The sequence below is a fragment of the Bos indicus x Bos taurus genome, chromosome 25, assembly GCF_003369695.1.
Source record: "Bos indicus x Bos taurus breed Angus x Brahman F1 hybrid chromosome 25, Bos_hybrid_MaternalHap_v2.0, whole genome shotgun sequence".
In the NCBI taxonomy this organism is placed as follows: domain Eukaryota; kingdom Metazoa; phylum Chordata; class Mammalia; order Artiodactyla; family Bovidae; genus Bos; species Bos indicus x Bos taurus.
Genome location: NC_040100.1, coordinates 33290311 through 33310870, shown reverse-complemented (window position 1 = coordinate 33310870; position 20560 = coordinate 33290311). Strand labels below are relative to the sequence as shown.

General features: G+C 39.1%; 1 protein-coding gene across 4 annotated transcripts in view; it reads left to right on the top strand.

Moving 5' to 3' along the window:
- The window catches only part of ATF7IP2 (activating transcription factor 7 interacting protein 2), a 76615-nt gene extending 57578 nt beyond the window's left edge, over positions 1-19037 (top strand). For 3 of the 4 annotated variants that reach the window (XM_027527425.1, XM_027527424.1, XM_027527423.1), the window contains 5 exons: positions 4566-4636; positions 5816-5877; positions 6314-6383; positions 16826-16911; positions 17523-19037. In XM_027527425.1, the coding sequence (XP_027383226.1) occupies positions 4566-4636; positions 5816-5877; positions 6314-6383; positions 16826-16911; positions 17523-17936 (703 nt within the window). In that variant the 3' untranslated portion in view covers positions 17937-19037. Of the gene's footprint in view, positions 1-4565; positions 4637-5815; positions 5878-6313; positions 6384-7767; positions 7864-16825; positions 16912-17522 lie in introns of those variants that run through there. The other variant, XM_027527426.1, reaches the window with a different exon arrangement.
- Positions 19038-20560: the final 1523 nt, after the last annotated feature.

Below are 20560 nucleotides of genomic sequence, written 5' to 3'. Positions count from 1 at the left end.
GGAATTAGGAATATTTTATTATTATAAGGTACTTGTAGGGGCTTTTATCAGTGACACAACAGAAAAGAATTTGCCTGCCATGCAGGAGACGCAGGTTCAATTTCTGGGTGGGGAAGATCCCCTGGAAGAGGAAATGGCAACTCACTCCAGTATTCTTGGGAAATCCTATGGACAGAGGAGCCTGATGGGCTACAGTTAATGGGATCACAAAGAGTCGGATGTAACTGAGAACGAAGGTACTCCTTTTGAAGCAGTGTAGAATTTATTTGACAACTGACTTGGAGTAGTTGTCAATGTATATTGCAAACTCTAGGGAAGCTACTAATTAAAATAGTATAATATGCTAAAAAAGGAGAGAAAATAGAATAATATAAAATGTGTTTTGTTCATAATTGCCAAAACTTGCCCCAGGATGTCCTTCCGTAAGTGAAGGGATAAACAAATGTGGTACATTCAGACAATAGAATACTATTTAGTGCTTAAAAAAAAAAAAAGAAATGAGCTATCAAGCTATGAAAAGACCTGGAGGAAACTTAAATGTGTATTATTAAGTGAAAAGAAGCCAATATGAGAAAGCCATATACTGATGATTTCAACTACATGACATTCTAGAAAAGGTAAAACTATGGAGACATAAGCATCTGAATGCAGAGTTCCAAAGAATAGCAAGAAGAGATAAGGCCTTCCTCAGTGATCAATGCAAAGAAATAGAGGAAAACAACAGAATGGGAAAGACTAGGGATCTCTTCAAGAAAATTAGAGATACCAAGGGAACAATTCATGCGAAGATGGGCTGGATAAAGGACAGAAATGGTATGGACCTAACAGAAGCAGAAGATATTAAGAAGAGGTGGCAGGAATACACAGAAGAACTGTACAAAAAAGATCTTCACGACTCAGATAATCATGATGGTGTGATCACTCACCTAGACCCAGACATCCTGGAATGTGAAGTCAAGTGGGCCTTAGAAAGTATCACTACAAACAAAGCTAGTAGAGGTGATGAAATTCCAGTGGAGCTATTTCAAATCCTGAAAGATGATGCTGTGAAAGTGCTACACTCAATATGCCAGCACATTTGGAAAACTCAGCAGTGGCCACAGGACTGGAAAAGGTCAGTTTTCATTCCAGTCCCAAAGAAAGGCAATGCCAAAGAATGCTCAAACTACTGCACAATTGCACTCATCTCACATACTAGTAAAGTAATGCTCAAAATTCTCCAAGCCAGGCTTCAGCAATATGTGAACCATGAACTTCCAGATGTTCAAGCAGGTTTTAGGAAAGGCAGAGGAATCAGAGATCAAATTGCCAACATCCGCTAGATCATGGAAAAAGGAAGAGAGTTCCAGAAAAACATCTATTTCTACTTTATTGACTATGCCAAAGCCTTTGACTCTGTGGATCACAATAAACTGTGGAAATTCTTCAAGAGATGGGAATACCAGACCACCTGACCTGCCTCTTGAGAAACCTATATGCAGGTCAGGAAGCAACAGTTAGAACTGGACATGGAACAACAGACTGGTTCCAAATAGGAAAAAGAGTACGTCAAGGCTGTATATTGTCACCCTGCTTATGTAACTTCTATGCAGAGTACATCATGAGAAACGCTGGGCTAGAAGAAGCACAGGCTGGAATCAAGATTGCCGGGAGAAATAACAACAACCTCAGATATGCAGATGACACCACCCTTATGGCAGAAAGTGAAGAGGAACTCAAAAGCCTCTTGATGAAAGTGAAAGAGGAGAGTGAAAAAGTTGGCTTAAAGCTCAACATTCAGAAAATGAAGATCATGGCATCTGGTCCCATCACTTCATGGGAAATAGATGGGGAAACAGTGGAAACAGTGTCAGACTTTATTTTTTGGGGCTCCAAAATCACTACAGATGGTGACTGCAGCCATGAAATTAAAAGGTGCTTATCCTTGGAAGAAAAGTGATGACCAACCTAGATAGCATATTCAAAAGCAGAGACATTACTTTGCCAACAAAGGTCCGTCTAGTCAGGCTATGGTTTTTCCAGTGGTCATGTATGGATGTGAGAGTTGGACTGTGAAGAAAGCTGAGTGCCGAAGAATTGATGCCTTTGAACTGTGGTGTTGGAGAAGACTCTTGAGAGTCCCTTGGACTGCAAGGAGATCCAACCAGTCCAGTCCGAAGGAGATCAGCCCTGAGATTTCTTTGGAAGGAATGATGCTAAAGCTGAAACTCCAGTACTTTGGCCACCTCATGTGAAGAGTTGACTCATTGGAAAAGACTCTGATGCTGGGAGGGATTGGGGGCAGGAGGAGAAGGGGACGACAGAGGATGAGATGGCTGGATGGCATCACTGACTCGATGGGCGTGAGTCTGAGTGAACTCCAGGAGTTGGTGATGGACAGGGAGGCCTGGCATGCTGCGATTCATGGGGTCACAAAGAGTTGGACACAACTGAGCAACTGAACTGAATGGAGATAGTAAGAAATCAAATGTTGTCAGAAGTTAGTAGGGAGAGATGAATAGGCAGGCAAAGCACTGGGGATTTTGGGGCAGTGAAACTATTTTATATTATACTGTAATGGTGGATACTTGTCATTATACATTTGTCAAAATCCATAGAACATCCTAACACTAAGAATAAATGCTACTGTGGGACTTCCCTGGTGGTCCAGTGGCTGACTCTGTGTTCGCAATGCAGGGACCCCGGGTTCAATCCCTGGTCAAGGAACCAGATCCCACAACGAAGAGCGCAGTGCCTATGCCACAGCTGGATATCCTGCCTGCCACAACTAAAGATCCCCGTGCCACAACTAAGACCCCATACAGCCAAATAGTTGTAAAAGAGAGTGAATGCTATTGTAAACTATGAACTTTGGCAATAATGGTAATGTTAGCATAGTTTCATCAGTTGTAACAAGAGTACCACTGTGGTACAGGATTTTGTGGGAGGGTGTGTGGGAGGGGTTAGGAGGTATATGGGAAAACACTGTACATTCTACTCAACTTTACTATAAACGTAAAACTGCTATTGGAAAAGTTATTTAGTAATTTTTAAATGTACAAAATATTACTGAGACGAAGGAGGTATAAATATATAGTGAGATGCCATGTTTACAAATCAGAAAATTCATTGTTGATGTCACTTCACCCGGATTGTTCTATATATTTAGTGCACTCTTAAAATCTTGGCATCCTTTTCTGTAGAAAGTAACAAACGGATCCAAAACTTGTGTGAAGTGTTTCCTTGGTGCCTCAGTGGTAAAGAATCTGCCTGCCAGTGCAGGAGACAATGGTTTCAATCCCTTGTCCAGGAATATCACACATGCCACAGAGCAACTAAGCCCATACATACACCACAAATATTGAGCCTGTGCTCTGGAGCCCAGGACCCACAACTACTATGCCCATGTGCTATAGCTTGTGAAGCCCTCATATCGTAGAGCCTGTGCTCCACAGCAATGAGACGCCCATGCACCACAACTATAGAAAAGCCTGTACAGCACTGAAGACCCAGCACAACCGAAAATAAACTAACAAAAACAACAACAACAACAAAAAACTTGTGTGAAATGCAAAAGACCTAGAAGGTGAAAACAGTGTTATAAAAGAATAACGTTGGAAGACATATACTACCTGAGTTCGACTTAACTGTGAGGCTATAAGAATTAAGAGAATGGTATTGGCACGAGGAAAGAAATATAAATCAGTGGACAAATTAAAGTATACAGAGAGTCCATTGGTTTTCAATGAAGTTGCCAAAATAATTTAATAAGGAAGAGGTAGTCTTTTCAACAAGTGTTGCTAGAGTAACCAGAGAGGGAAAGTGAACCTCTTACAACATATACAAAAATAACTTGAAATGAATCAGACCAAATAGCAAAGCTAAGAATTAAGAGCATCTATAAGAAAATGGCACAACCTTGTGTACCAGTCACGTGAAATTAATGTAGCAAATTAAATTGGCTTACTAAACTTTGTGTTAAGATTTTTCTTAACAAAAATTCCGATTTTAAATGTCAGATTCAAAAAAGTGCAGTCAGAGTAAAATGGAGCAGACGACAGTCTTCTGACTCAGAATATTCTGTAACCATAATCAGCATCATTTATCATCCTTTCCTCAGTTTCTTACCTGTGGTAAATGTTGCTACTATTGTGATACAATGTAAAGTAGTGGCAGAATTAATTTTTAAGTATATTTTTCATACTTCTTCATCTGTAACAAAGAGTTTGTTTCTTTTATACATTGTTTCATTTTCACGAAGGCACATATGTGTGCTAGAGTGACGTTTGTATATTTTGTACACGTATAGATCTTGTATACTTATAGATTGTACATTTGGCTTTATTGTAAATGAATCTCTACTAAATTTTAAGGATCTCTACTGAATTCATTGTGTATCGTGAACTTTTGATTATATAAATAATTGGTTATACGCCAGGGTTTCTTCGGTACTTGGTTAATCATCATTCTGACTCCCCCCACCAGTTGTTAGATTAAAACATATCAGTTATGAAATGGTAAAATAGAATAATTATAACCATTGATTACATGTCTCAACATAATAATACATATTTGTTTCATTTTAGTAATAATGACGTCCTGTTGATTTCTGTGGAAAGTCCTAATTTGACAATTCCAGTTGCATCAAATCCAACAGGTATGTTAAGTTGATTAAAATATGATCTGTCAAATCAGAAAGCCTCAAAACAGTATTTAAAACAGAATTGAAAATTCTACTCTTAAAAATGTTTAATTTATATCTGTGATTAACCTGAATAAATCAGTTGATTGTTTAATAAAGTTGAGGTTCTTTTTAACCTTGTGTTAATCAATCTATGGCCTTTTCTTTCTTTACTTGTTGTTTCTTTGTTTACTTGTGTTGAGTGGCTTTATAAATTATAAAAATACTTTCATATCTGTTATTTGTACTTGTTTGCTCTGGTCTTGGTGGTGGTAGTGATGTACTTTTGGATTTAAAGTTTGGCTAATCTGGGACTTCCCTGGCAGTTAAATGGTCAAGACTGGTCTCCCAATGCAGAGGGAACAGGTTTGATTTCTGGCTGGGGAACTAAGGTCCCACATGCTGCACAGCACAGCCAAAAAAGCAAAAAATAAAGTTTGGCTAATGTTTAGTTAATCTTTGATTTCTTTTAACTTTAAAAAAATAACACCTATGTTACTTTTTAGAGTTTCTCATTATACTTAGGTAAAAATCTTTAACCTTAGATTCCCAGTCAATTTCCTTTCCCTTAAAATAGCTATCTGTTGGCTCATAATTTCTTCTTCAAAATTCCCCATTTCGTTTTCATTTTTAGTATATATTAAGAGAATTTAATTTGCATCTTATTTTCAGAAAACTTTATCTCCACTTACATAACTACTTAATTGCCCTCATGATTTGGGCTGTTAAGATTGTAAATCAGATAGTTAAGGGATATTATGCATTTATCTGATGCCTTTACTGGTTGTATGAAGAATCCTCTTCAGCCATTCCAGGTGGTCTAATCTAAAGATACTATAAATTTTAAAAATGTGTACATTTCCAAGTTTATTTCCTCAAATGCTACAGTAGTTTATAGACAGATACTCAAAAAAGAGTTACTAATACAGTTGTAAAGGTACCAAAACCTTTTGAACCAAAATTAGATTGTGCTTTTTTTGGACTGGTCCATTGGTCTTTGGAATACGTCAGTTGAGTTACAAATTTTTATGATTATATAATGGTTAGTTAGCATCCCCATTATTATTGTTTCAGCATTTGTATCTTATAAAGTCCATAAATGTTGAATAGTTAGTAAACTTGTAAAATGTTCATATTTTAATAATTTTCTTTCAGCTACTGGAAAAATTGCATCAGGAAATTCTAACAATTCAGCTGATGCTGAAAAGAGAGCTATGGTAGGTAGTAAACATTGTCTCTGAATATTATTTATTTGAATATGTTAGTTCTAGGAACTTTAGTGTTGCTATATGTTGGATGACTCATCTATGTCATTCATTCTTTGGGAGAGTCATTCTCTGAGAAATTAATATCTGATTAGTTAGCATGACCAGGTTCCAGTCCAGTTTAAACATTAAAAAGCAAGTAGCTAATGATAAACATGTTTCACAACTGTGTTTATTACCAGATTAATTCATTTAGACTCTCCTGTCATCCTCACAGAAACTGGATAGTATTTTACGAGCTTCTCTTTCATAGTAGAGTTGAACTAAACTGTAAAACTTAAAGAATGTTCAATCTCTAGCTTATAAATGGTAATTTGAAATAACATGTTTTATTTTTAAAAAAACATTTTCTGTTGAGGCAAAATCTTATTTTTTAACAACTTTCCAGGCTATAGAGAAGAAGAAATATGATTCTGTGATTGATCTGACGAAAGACGACCTGTCAAACTGCAGCACAGGTAAAGGATTTTACTTTTTCAAGAAAGTGGGAAAGGGTAACAACTCAAAATACATTTGACCCATTTATGAAGTTTTTTGTGTGTGTTAGTGTACATTAATTTTATCACGTGTAGATTTATGGGGCTGCCACTACAATCAAATTACACAGCTGTTACATTACTCCAAGTTTCCCTCATACTACCCGTAAGGATTTTTTTTGGGTTTTCCCCCAGTCCCTAAACCCTGGCAACCACTAATCTGTTCCTCACTATTATATTATTGTGTGAATGTTTTATAAATATGATATAATATGTATCCTTCTTTCACTCAGCATAATTTCTCCCAAGGGTATTTAAGTTGTTGAGCAAGTATTCCTTTTTATTGCTGAGTAGTATTCCATGGTGTGAATGTACAGTAATTTATCCATTCACTTATCTGGGTTGCCTGGGGCTATTGGAAATCTCTGTTTTACCTGTGAGACACACCTGTTCCTTAAACAATAGTGGCTATGAGGGGATGCTAGGGCATAATATGAAAATGTGACAGCAGTGCCCTCTTTCTCAGATTAAAACAAAAAGAAGTAAAATACAGTGTTCTTGCCTGGAGAATCCCAGGGACGGGGGATCCTGGTGGGCTGCCATCTATGGGGTTGCACAGAGTCGGACAAGACTGAAGCGAGTTAGCAGCAGTAGCAGCAGCAGGGCTGCTAATAAATTACAAGGTTTCATCTCTTAATTGCACTTGTGTGTTTATGGTACTGCTTTAAATATTTAAATTCCACTTATTAGGATTGGGAAATTATGTAATACTTAAAAACAGAGATTACTATAGGAACTATACAGTCCAGTTCATTCTCCCATCACAACTGTGGATCCAGACAAAGGTTGGAACCATTGAAATCTTCAGGAACTTCATGATAGAATCAAAAACCCTTCAGTTTCCAATTTCAAAAAGATTAAAATGAATTGGAGTCCATAATGAATCTGGTTATATTTTTGTCTTTAGAGTAAAATCCAAATTCCTTAACAAGATATACAGAATTCTTTTATTAAATATCTTTAAATATTTTTAAAAAATTTTAAATGGTAGATAATTGCTTTACAGTGCTGTGTTGGTTTCTGCCATACAGCAGCATAAATCAGCCATAAGTATGCATATGTCCCCTCCCTCTTGAAAGTTCCTCTCACCCTATAACAGAATTTTTAATGACTTAAACATTGAAAACTTTTTTAGCTTTATCTTCTACAAATTCCTTCCCTCTGCCTTAATAGCATCTCAATAGGCAGTGCTGCTCCTCTCCTTGCCATCACTGCATATGCTGTTCTCTCTGCCAGGAATGCTCTCTGCTCTGTGCCTCCCCAGGCTTGTCTGATGACCCCACTTATCATACTTTAATATATTCAGTTTAGACACTTGTGCTGAACTGTTCATCCGCTGGATCATAGAAAAAGCAAGAGAGTTCCAGAAAAACATCTATTTCTGCTTTATTGACTATGCCAAAGCCTTTGACTGTGTGCATCACAATAAACTGTGGAAAATTCTGAAAGAGATGGGAATACCAGACCACCTGATCTGCCTCTTGAGAAATTTGTATGCAGGTCAGGAAGCAACAGTTAGAACTGGACATGAAACAACAGACTGGTTCCAAATAGGAAAAGGAGTTTGTCAAGGCTGTATATTGTCACCCTGTTTATTTAACTTATATGCAGAGTACATCATGAGAAATGCTGGACTGGAAGAAACACAAGCTGGAATCAAGATTGCCGGGAGAAATATCAATAACCTCAGATATGCAGATGACACCACCCTTATGGCAGAAAGTGAAGAGGAACTCAAAAGCCTCTTGATGAAAGTGAAAGAGAAAGTGAAAAAGTTGGCTTAAAGCTCAACATTCAGAAAATGAAGATCATGGCATCTGGTCCCACCACTTCATGGGAAATAGATGGGAAAACAGTGGAAACGGTGTCAGACTTCATTTTTCTGGGCTCCAAAATCACTGCAGATGGTGATTGCAGCCATGAAATTAAAAGATGCTTACTCCTTGGAAGAAAAGTTATGACCAACCTAGATAGCATATTGAAAAGCAGAGACATTACTTTGCCAACAAAGGTTCGTCTAGTCAAGGCTATGGTTTTTCCAGTGGTCATGTATGGATGTGAGAGTTGGAGTGTGAAGAAGGCTGAGCACCGAAGAATTGATGCTTTTGAACTGTGGTGTTGGAGAAGACTCTTGAGAGTCCCTTGGACTGCAAGGAGATCCAACCAGTCCATTCTGAAGGAGATCAGCCCTGGGATTTCTTTGGAAGGAATGATGCTAAAGCTGAAACTCCAGTACTTTGGCCATCTCATGCGAAGAGTTGACTCATTGGAAAAGACCCTGATGCTGGGAGGGATTGGGGGCAGGAGGAGAAGGGGATGACAAAGGATGAGATGGCTGGATGGCATCACTGACTCGATGGACGTGAGTCTCAGTGAATTCCAGGAGTTGGTGATGGACAGGGAGGCCTGGCGTGCTGCGATTCATGGGGTCACAAAGAGTCGGACACTACTGAACGACTGATCTGATCTGATCTGATCTAATTCCTTCCAGGCAGAAATTGGCAATATTGGCTCTCCTTACCGTGGTATTTTGTGCATGCCTATATTATACCTTTATTTTTCTGTTCTATAATTGTTTCTGCACATACCTGTCTTCCTAAAAAGACTTAACGTTCTTTGCAGCAACTTTAATGTTTTTATTAATCTATATATTTTCATCTTTTTAGCACAGTGCTTGGCACACAGTGTACTTTTCCCCAAAAAATGTTGAATTAATGCAGATTTTGCATTAAATAGTTTTAAAAGAAATGTAAGTTTATATACTGTGAACAGGATTGTAAATTAATTTTTCTGGAAGACAATTTGTTACATCAAAACTTTACAAAAATGCAAGCCTTATGACTCAATTCTTTGGATAATTATCTGAAAAGCCTAAAGTATAGAGGAAATATGAAAATGTTCATTGCAGTGCTATTCATGAAAAATAAAACTGGAAACCCTTAAATTTCTAGAAATAAGAGATTCATTGCAAAAATTAAATTTATATGGTACAACCATATTCAGCCACTAAAAATAATATCAAAGAAGTATATATATTTACATAAACATGTTAATAATATATCAAGAGAAAAAAGTTATGAAAGTACGTATGTAGACTCAGGGTGGAGTTAATGGGATCAGACTTAAACTAGTAGAAAACTAAACAAGATATAGGAAAATTTTTTTCACATATTACAGTACAGGACTGCAGTCTTGAGAGAAGGAAATGAATGAGATGAGCCCTATGAGTTGCCCCAGCTTTCTTCCTAGATTGCCGTGCTCTGATGGAAATCCCAAGCAGAGAGAGGCTGTCTTGCTCAGGCAGAGGCAGAGATTGACATTCAGAGAGGCTGAGGCAGCTGGAATGAGGTGAAGAATACTATCAGATGAGGAAGCCACTCAGAGAAAGAGTTCCAAGAGGGTAGCATAAGAGTCCTCTTGAGTCTGCTGAAATATCAAGTCACACATGAATGAGTGAAATTGCATGAAACTGGGCAAAGAGAGGCCAACAAGCTTTACACTAAACATTTTCCAGAGCTCAAACAGCAGTGGTTTGAAATGTTTCAGATCTTACACACCACAGTGGCAGATTCTCACTGAATATATGGGTCTAAACTCATCTTAGAGCAAAGGCAACTCTAGCTTTGCCCTAATAAAACCAAAATAAGTGGCTAATCACACAAAGCCTACTTTTTTTCAAAGAAGACAATAGAATTTAACACACAACCATGTAAAATTCATAATATTCATCATCAGATTTTAAAGTCACTTGAGATATGAGGAAGAAAAATGGAATCCAAAACCAGGAGAAAAATTTGTCAAAAGAAAGACTTTTGACAGATAACAGAATTAACAGACTAAGACCTTAAAAGAATTGATAGAAATATACTCAAAGTTTTCAAGGAAAACATGAATAAATAAGAGAAATAAAAGACAGAAAATCAAATGAAGTAAAAAGAAACTACTCAAAGTTCAGTGGATAGAATAAAGAGCATATTAAGCAACCATACTGTTGGACTGGATAACAAAACAAGACCCAACTATGACAGCAAATGATGTGCATTAAATATAAATATATGGTTAGGTTAAAATTAAAAGGCTGTAAGAAGGTAAGCCATGCAGACTCTAATCATAAGAAAGTTAGAGTGGCTATATTATTATCAGACAGACTTAAGAACAAGGAATATTACCAGGGGGAAAAAAGGCTGTTTCATAACAGTGCAACACTCATTTCATCAGAAAGGCACACTAAACCTGTGTTTATGGGACTTCGTTGGTGGTCCAGTGGTTAGAATCTGCCTTCCAATGCAGGGGATATGGGTTCAGTCCTGGGTAGGGGAACTAAAATCCCACATGCTGTGGAGCAACTAAGCCCACATGCCACAATTACGAGCCTGTGCACCACAGCTACTGAGCCCTTGCACTACAACAGGAAAAGTCCATCCACACCACAACTAGAGGAAGCCCACACGCTGCAACCAAAAAACAAAGCAGTTGTTTTGGCTGACCCAGTGCACCCAAAAAACAAATCTACACTTAATGCACATTATGGTAGAACTTCAAGATTCCTAATATAAAAACTAATTGGACTGAAGTTATAAATAGAAAAATAATTATAATTTGAGATTCCAACACTCCCTTCTCAGTAGTTGATACAATATATAGTCAGTGAAGTTATAGAACCCTGAGCAACACTATCAACCAACTTAATAATCTACTTGACATTTATAGAACACTCAAACGCAGTCACAGAAGAAAATGCGTTCTTTTTAAGTGCATATGAAACATACCATAAAACTGGTTCTGGACCATAAAACTAATCTCAGTATATTTAAAAGGATAGAGAACATATTCTATGATTACAGATACGATACAACAAGTAATCAGTAACAGCTATTTGGGTAATACCTGGATATTTGGAAACTAAAGATTACATTTCTAAATAACCCATGAGTCAAAGAAATCAAAAGGGAAGTTCAAAAATATTTTGAACTGAATGAAAAAACAGCATATCAGAATCTGAAGAAATGCAACTAAACAGTGCTTAGAGGAAATTACTAGCATTAAATATTTATATTAGGAAAGGTAGAAAGTAAAATGAAAGTCTAACGTGAATAACATAAGATTCTGCCTTAAAACACTGCTTTGCCAACAAAGGTCTGCTAGTCAAAGCTATGGTTTTTCCAGTAGTCATGTATGGATATGAGAGTTGGACCGTAAAGAAGGCTAAGTGCCAAAGAATTTATGTTTTTGAGCTGTGGTGTTGGAGAAGACTCTTGAGAGAGTCCCATGGACTGCGAGAAGATCAAGCCAGTCAATCCTAAAGGAGATCAACCCTGAATTGGAAGTCATTGGAAGGACTGATGCTGAAACTGTAGCTCTAATACTTTGGCCACCTAATGCAAAGAGCTGACTCATTAGAAAGGACCCTGATGCTGGAAAAGATTGAAGGCAGAAGGAGAAGGGGATGACAGAGGACGAGATGGGTGGATGATATCGATTCAATGGACATGAGTTTGAGCAAGTTCCTGGAGATGGTGATGGACAGGGAAGCCTGGCGTGCTGCAGTCCGTGGTGTTGCAAAGAGTTGAACACAACTGAGCAACTGAACAACAGCAACTGCCTTAAGATGTTAGTACAAAAAGAACAAATTAAACCCAAAGCAAGTAGGTGACCCATCACTAGAGAAGATAAGGGGATGACAAATAAACAGAAGAAGACATTCTCAACATTTTTCATCACTAGGGAAGTTAAGACCATAATGAGATACTACAACACGCCACTAAAATGGCTGAAATGAAAACAACTGAAAATATACAAAGTGCTGATAAGGATGTGGAACAACCTGGAATTCTCTTGTTTTGCTGGTAGGAATGTAAAATGGTAAAACCACTTTGGAAGTGGTTTTGCAGTTTCTAAACACACTAGCAATTGACACTATTATTCCACCTTTAGGTATTTATCAAGAGAGATGAAAACCTACATCTACACAAAATGCTCTGTCGTTCAGACTCTGCAACCCTGTGGACTGTAGCCCATCAGGCTCCTCTGTCCATGGGGTTTTTCAGGCAAGAATATTGCAATAGGTTGCCATTTCCTTGTGCAGGGGATCTTCCAACCCAGGGATCAAACCTGCATCTCACCTGTCTCCTCTACTGCAGGTGGATTCTTTACCACTGAGGCATTGGGGAAGCCCATCTACACAAAGACTTTTACACAAATGTTCATAGCAACTTTGTTCATAATAGTCCCAAACTAGAAACAACCCAAATGTCCATGAATAGATAAGTAGGTTGTGACATAACTGTCTATAGAGCTAAATACTACTCAACAATAAAAATGAATGAAATATATTATTATATACAACAACGTTGATGAATCTCAGAAACAAAATGTTGAACAAAAACCATGTTAATTCGGTTTATTAGAATTAACATGGTTTATTAGAATTAACAAATTCTAGAAAAAGCCATCTAATTGTTAGTGACAACAGACCTGTGGTTTCATGGGGCCAGTGATGAGAGAGGGATTGTGAATATTACTGAGTTTAAGTTTGTACTGCTCACCGCATGACAGGACAGTAAATCGAGAGATGAGTTGTTAGGGCAAGGAGTGGCAACTTCCTTCAGAAAGCCAGGAAACTTAAGAAGATGGTTGACTAGTGTCCCAAAGAACCATCTCCTCTGGGTTAGAATTCAGGCTTCTTTTATACTAAAAGGGGAGGGAATGTGGTTGGTTGCTACAGACTTCTTGGTGTCAGAATCCTTTGTTCTTGGCAGCTATTTGTTCATATAGGTCCCTTCACAGTGTTCCTATAAACCTCCAGCAAGACAAATGTTATCCTCTGTTCTGCAACTTTTTAATCTCTATGTAAATGGAAAGTGTTATATAACTTTAAAGGTCAGCCCTTGAGAATGAGCGCTCCTGTATATTTCAGGCCATCAGCAACATTTTTAACTTATAGCAAAAGCAGTAGCATACAAAGGTTCAAGTAAAATAGATCCAATATGGACTCAGATTCGTTTGTATTATCAAAAGGGACACTATTTGGTGTAATATAAACATTGTATCTTGAATTTGGTGAGGGTTTCACAATAATACATTTGTCAAAACTCAAAAAGAGTTTTTGCACATTTTAAATGGGTACATTGTACTGTATGTAAATTGTATCTGAATAGTTCACTTTTATGGCAAAGCTAGTGGAGGTGATGGAATTCCAGCTGAGCTATTCCAAATCCTGAAAGATGATGCTGTGAAAGTGCTACACTCAATATGCCAGCACATTTGGAAAACTCAGCAGTGGCCACAGGACTCGAAAAGGTCAGTTTTCACTCCAATCCCAAAGAAAGGCAATGCCAAAGAATGCTCAAACTACCGCACAATTGCACTCATCTCACACGCTAGTAAAGTAATGCTCAAAGTTCTCCAAGCCAGGCTTCAGCAATATGTGAACCGTGAACTTCCTGATACTCAAGCTGGTTTCAGAAAAGGCAGAGGAACCAAAGATCAAATTGCCAACATCCGCTGGATCATGGAAAAAGCAAGAGAGTTCCAGAAAAACATCTATTTCTGCTTTATTGACTATGCCAAAGCCTTTGACTGTGTGCATCACAATAAACTGTGGAAAATTCTTCAAGAGATGGGAATACCAGACCACCTGATCTGCCTCTTGACAAATTTGTATGCAGGTCAGGAAGCAACAGTTAGAACTGAACATGGAACAACAGACTAGTTCCAAATAGGAAAAAGAGTACGTCAAGGCTGTATATTGTCACCCTGTTTATTTAACTTATATGCAGAGTACATCATGAGAAATGCTGGACTGGAAGAAACACAAGCTGGAATCAAGACTGCCGGGAGAAATAACAACAACCTCAGATATGCAGATGACACCACCCTTATGGCAGAAAGTGAAGAGGAACTCAAAAGCCTCTTGATGAAAGTGAAAGTGGAGAGTGAAAAAGTTGGCTTAAAGCTCAACATTCAGAAAACGAAGATCATGGCATCCGGTCCCACCACTTCAAGGGAAATAGATGGGAAAACAGTGGAAACAGTGACAGACTTTATTTTTCTGGGCTCCAAAATCACTACAGATGGTGATTGCAGCCATGAAATTAAAAGACGCTTACTCCTTGGAAGGAAAGTTATGACCAACCTAGATAGCATATTGAAAAGTAGAGACATTACTTTGCCAACAAAGGTTTGTCTAGTCAAGGCTATGGTTTTTCCAGTGGTCATGTATGGATGTGAGAGTTGGAGTGTGAAGAAGGCTGAGCACCGAAGAATTGATGCTTTTGAACTGTGGTGTTGGAGAAGACTCTTGAGAGTCCCTTGGACTGCAAGGAGATCCAACCAGTCCATTCTGAAGGAGATCAGCCCTGGGATTTCTTTGGAAGGAATGATGCTAAAGCTGAAACTCCAGTACTTTGGCCACCTCATGTGAAGAGTTGACTCATTGGAAAAGACTCTGATGCTGGGAGGGATTGGGGGCAGGAGGAGAAGGGGACGACAGAGGATGAGATGGCTGGATGGCATCACTGACTTGATGGACCTGAGTCTGAGTGAACTCCAGGAGTTGGTGATGGACAGGGAGGCCTGGCGTGCTGGGATTCATGGGGTCGCAAAGAGTCGGACATGACTGAGTGACTGATCTGATCTGATCTGCTGGGCTTCCCTGGTAGCTCAGATGGTAAAGAATCTGCCTTCAGTGCAGAAGACCCAGGTTTGATCCTTGGGTCAGGAAGATCCCCTGGAGAAGGGAATGGCTACCCACTTCAGTATCCTTTTCTGGAGAATTCCATGGACAGAGTAGCCTGGTGGGGTTATTGTCATGGAGTCAAAAAGAGTCAGACACGACTGAGCGACTTCCACTTTCACTTTTAAATGCAAACTTTAAAAATCATGTCTATAATATAAATATTTACAAGTGAATACATGCAGCAAAGGGTCTGGAAGGTCAAACACCAAAGGATTAAGTTGAAACTGGAAGCCACAATTCTCCCCTAGCAATTTAATGAGAAAGAATGTTAAAATAATGGGGTGCTTGCTACTGTTGTTTTGAGAATACAAAGTTCTAAAGTAACCATTACGCATTTTTATGTAGATAAGGATAAAAGCTGCAGAGTATTCACAAGACATTGACATTGATGGTGCGGAGGATCTAAACATTAACTGATTTGGGATAAAAGTCCTGCTTTGTTTCTAACCTGTTTAAATTTGCTAAGAGCTTTTTGACCTACCACCTTGAAAGAAGGAATGTTAGTTATGGAAAGCTATTATCTGTTGGAATTTTTTTTTTGTATGAAACTGTTCACTTGAAAATATAAAGAAGGTTATTTGTATCAGCTCTTGTGCGTCGATAAACCTGCAGATTATGATTTCACAAGTCTAGTTCTAATTAACAAACCCATTAAAAAGGCTGTGCAGATTATCTTAGAATTAAAAGCATAAAATCATTACCTCTTCTAGAAAGATTTTTTTAATACCAGTAAATAATGTGACTAATAAGGTATCTTTGAAACACTATGTAGAATCTTATTTATCCTTGTCAGTTAAAAGGAAAACACAAATGAAAGAAATTTTATTTGAGGAGATTCATAAAATATATTAAAGTTATTAATATATCACAGCACACACAATGAATCTAAAATGGTTTTTGCTGCTTATTTATGTTCAAATTTCTGAAATTTCTAGCTGTCGGGCCCTGCTTTCCAGCGTGAAGCCCTTTTTCTTACTATCCTCTTAATACTCTCCCTGGTTGTCCTCAAACTATTCTTGTACCTACTAAACTTTCTCTCCCTCACACCCACATTTTCTCTATTTTTCTCCTTTTCTTTCTTCTTCTAACCATCTCTCTTTCTTCCATTCTCTGTTCTGTCTCTTCTTCCTCCCCTCCCTTTCAACAGCACACAGTTTATGTCTTATTCCCCCCTGGGCTACATGGCCCTCAGCAGTAGATATACTTGCAACCCAGGTCTGCGTGAGTTCTAGTCTGAATTCGCAGATCTTGGTTGTATCGCACCTTCATACAGGACTGTGAACCGTTCTGTGTTTACAGACAATCGTGCTGACCTGACGGCAGCATCCGCCCCCTAAGACTGCTAAGCAGGAATCCCTCTTCTGTGGGTAATGTTTCCTAGTTCCCAACTGCACCACGATGTGCATGTTTACCTTAAAGGGGGACTTTTTGTCATATAAAAGAAAAATTATCTATATTTGATACCTTTGGGTCTCGAACTTTTAGCAAAAGTTTATCTTCTTATTTCACAGTTTTATAATTTTAATTTACATTTACTTATTACACAAGATGTAAACTGTTGGCTTTAAAGGTTATGGGATTGATTATTGCAGATAAATTTTACTTTTAAACTTTGTGTTGTTCACAGAAAGCCCAGTATCCACCCTTGAGTCACCTGTGAAAGCTGTTTCAGTCTCAAAAGAGACAACTCCAGTGTCACAAAATGCAGCCCAGGTACTGATACAAAATGTTCTGTAAGGGTTATTTGTTCCAAGTTGAATGAAAGCACCCATTTCACTAATGAAGAAACATTGGGTCACGTTTCAGCTTCGAAAGCACTTTAGTATGCTTTTTAAGTGTGCTGTTATGAATCTACTTACTTACTCAATTAAAATAATGTAGTTGAATTTTCCAGAAGCTACAGAATTAAAACAAGTCCATTTTTTAATCCAACAAATTGGAAAAGATTTTTAAGAGTAGTTGCCATTGTTAATGAGGGTGGAGGGAAATGGGTGTTCTCCTACACTTGTACTTTTCATGTAAATTGGCACAGTGTTTGGGAACACAGTTTGGCAATGAGATGGAATATTTCTCCAGAAGGTCTGGGACCTAACCCATTCTAGATTAGTGATATTCCAAAGTGTACAGATCTTAACTCGAAAAGAAGCTAATGTTTGAAAAATCTGGAACCAGCCTCACAAATCCCTGAAGCATCCTTTTGCTCTTATGATTTTGATAAATGGATTGAGGATTGGGAAACATATTGTAGAACTGTGGTTGACCACTTTAAAAACAATCAGAACCCACCCGCCCCGCTTGCTGAACTTTGTGTGAACGTGTTTCAGGTTTGTGAGTCCTTTGAGCACCTGCCACCTCTCCCGGAGCCGCCGCTACCGCTGTCGGAGCTGGCAGACAAAGTCCGCGACACGCTTCCTCCTCAGAAGCCTGAGCTCAAAGTAAAACGGGTGCTGCGGCCCAGGGGCATCGCCCTGACGTGGAACATCACCAAAATCAACCCCAAGTGTGCCCCCGTGGAAAGCTACCACCTCTTCCTGTGCCATGAGAACCCTAGTAATAAGCTGATCTGGAAGAAAATTGGAGAAATTAAAGCTTTACCACTCCCAATGGCCTGTACTTTATCTAAGTTTTTAGCTTCCAGCAAGTATTATTTTACTGTCCAATCGAAAGACATTTTTGGGCGATATGGACCATTTTGTGATATAAAATCCATTCCTGGGTTTTCTGAAAATCTTACCTAAAAGAAAAAAATGTATTTGCTAATTGTACATTTTGCGTTTTCATATTTGAATTATTTGTTTACAATGTTTCTGTAACACTATTCATTGTCTTAAAGGGCCAGTTCAGATTGTGAACCCTTCATACCGGGACAGTCCTTTTTCCATGTTGTTCTTGTTTAATGAATTCTGATTGGCGTTCAGGAAGTACTTCAGTAGATATCATGGACCCCTGCCACTCAGCCGGAGGTACAACAACTTTGGTACTATGGAGCTGTTGCTTCTATGAGAAACCCTAGGATGCAAGCAGCCCCCATTTTCTCTGTTGACAGTCCACTTTTGGTGACTTTCTGTGTTCCCATACAGGCACAGGGAAATTCAGCTGTTTACTGAGGCCAGATCATCCGCTAGGGTGCATCTCCACCAAGGTTTTATGAGACTAGATGTCTTCCCATTCTGTTCATATTTGAAGGGCTATGAATTTGTACCCCCTCAACTCCCCCCTTTTGTTTTGGGCCATGTCAATCATTTGGGGAAACAGTTTAGAGGTTTTCCCTAAATCAGTTTGTATACTTTAACGTGTAATAAAGCTAGTTAAACGTTGTGTGCTGTGTACACAAAAAATAAAATAGCTTTTCTAAAATAAAAAATCCAACCAGCTATTTGAATTGAGGAAAATGAAGTTGTGTGCCTTAAATTTAAGGCTTTAATTTACTGAACCCCTTTCTTCATTTCCTGGCTGCCATCATTACTCAGAAAAAGAATATAACACAGAGGGCTCCCATAGATGTATCCTGCTTACCTCTGTCTTAGGGATCACTGCTGTGATGTTGCAGCTCCTACAGATAGCCTAAGAAACACAACAGGTGAGCACAGTGGACAAGTGTCAGTCAGGACCCAAGGGGAAAAACTGAATGAGTAACACTAGTATGTTAAGAAAACAGAAAAATAGCTGTTAGAGGGAAACTCTGTTCCCACAAAGAAGCATTCCTGGCTGGTATGTAGTGAAAGTTCAGATGTCAGAGGCTCTGAGACTTAAAAAACTGAACCAGGGAATGGCTTTCCTTGGCATTTTGTGAATGCTGTCACATCTTCAGTCATAAATAAAGATGTTGTTTTTCAGTCTCCTGTGTCTTTACCTTTTCAAACAGTATGACTGGGAGAGCCAGATTCTGAACTGAATTTGAAGAGATGAGCGCCCCCTGTGAGGTCCTGTTTCCGGCCCAGAGCGGTGGAGGGCATGCTGCAGCAGAGGACAAGGACTTCACCTAGGGCACCTTTGGGTTGGCATCAGCTGGAGTTTGACTTCACCAAGCGAGGCCCAGCGCCCTGACCCCATAGCAGGACTTCCGTGTGCATCAGCAGAGTGAAACTGCGCCCCACCCAGCGGATCTTCTGGCCTGCTAATAGGTAAACAAGCCTTCAGGAAGAGAACTGTTCACAATAACAGGAAGAGGAGGCATGCAGATGGCAAGCATCCTCAAACTGCTGGCTCAAAAAGCATTAGTGTTTGTTGCGTTTTTCTGGATCAAGGGCAAGATTCTCAACTGTTATCCAGCAGGGACACCAGAACAGACCCAGCCTGGGGACAAGACCAGGACGTGTACAGTTACACAGTACAAAGTAAACACCCCACCCCCACCCAGGAAAAGTCTCATGTTCTTTTTGTGGGAAATCTTTATGCCTCTTAAGCCACAGAACCAACCAAACTGATTGACAGGCTAAAATTGACTATATTGAGAAAAGGCTGTGGGTAGTTTATGGAATTCCAGGGAGCTGAAAGACTCTGGCTTGGAAAACAGGAAAGGGGAAAAGATAACTTTGCAACAAATTCCCGTGAGGTTTCAGACTTGAGATGGTTTATGCAATTTATATTCTACCACATAATAATATGTTGACTTTTAAAAATGCACAACTGTGATACGTCAACTTCAAAAAAATGCACGATGTGAGAGTTGCGAGTTAAGTCTTATTTGGGGTAAAATGAGAACTGCAGCCCAGGAGACAGCATCTCAGGTAGCTCTGCGAAACTGCCCCAAAGAGGCAGGGGGTGTGATTTGGGTGAAGGGGAAATACATGCAACCAAGCACTACACTTCCAAAAGGTTTCTATAGTCTTATGAAGATTTTGCTAGTTATGAAGAACAGTCACCATGAAAGATTTTAGTGGTTTTCTAGATGCGAGAAGATACAAGAATTGGGCTCATAAAATCACCTGCTGAAAATACCTATGTGAAGGCCTGTTCTGCCAGTTCCCCAACCCCTCAAAGCACAGAGGGACTCATTTCTCATCTCCACCCTGAACTCTCAGGGGGGTTGAAGGTCAGCAGCTGCAGCAGCACATGATTTAATCCTTGTAGGTGACAAGTGCCAATTTGTAGTTGACATGAAGACATTTTCTGCCCATTTTAAAGATGTGGAAACAGCCCCTGGGAGCTACGTTGGCTTGCCCAAGGCATGGAGACCCAGCCCATTTACACGCGGTGCTCTGGTCCTGGGTTCCGCCTATACACACCGGTTGTGCTGCCCAGAGGGGACAACAGGTGAAACGAAACCTTCCACACTGTCCTTGCTGCCTTGTGGCTCCAGAGTCAAAACCCCAGACACACATCTCCTCTGGCATTTGCAGTCCATGAGAGGTGCACTCTG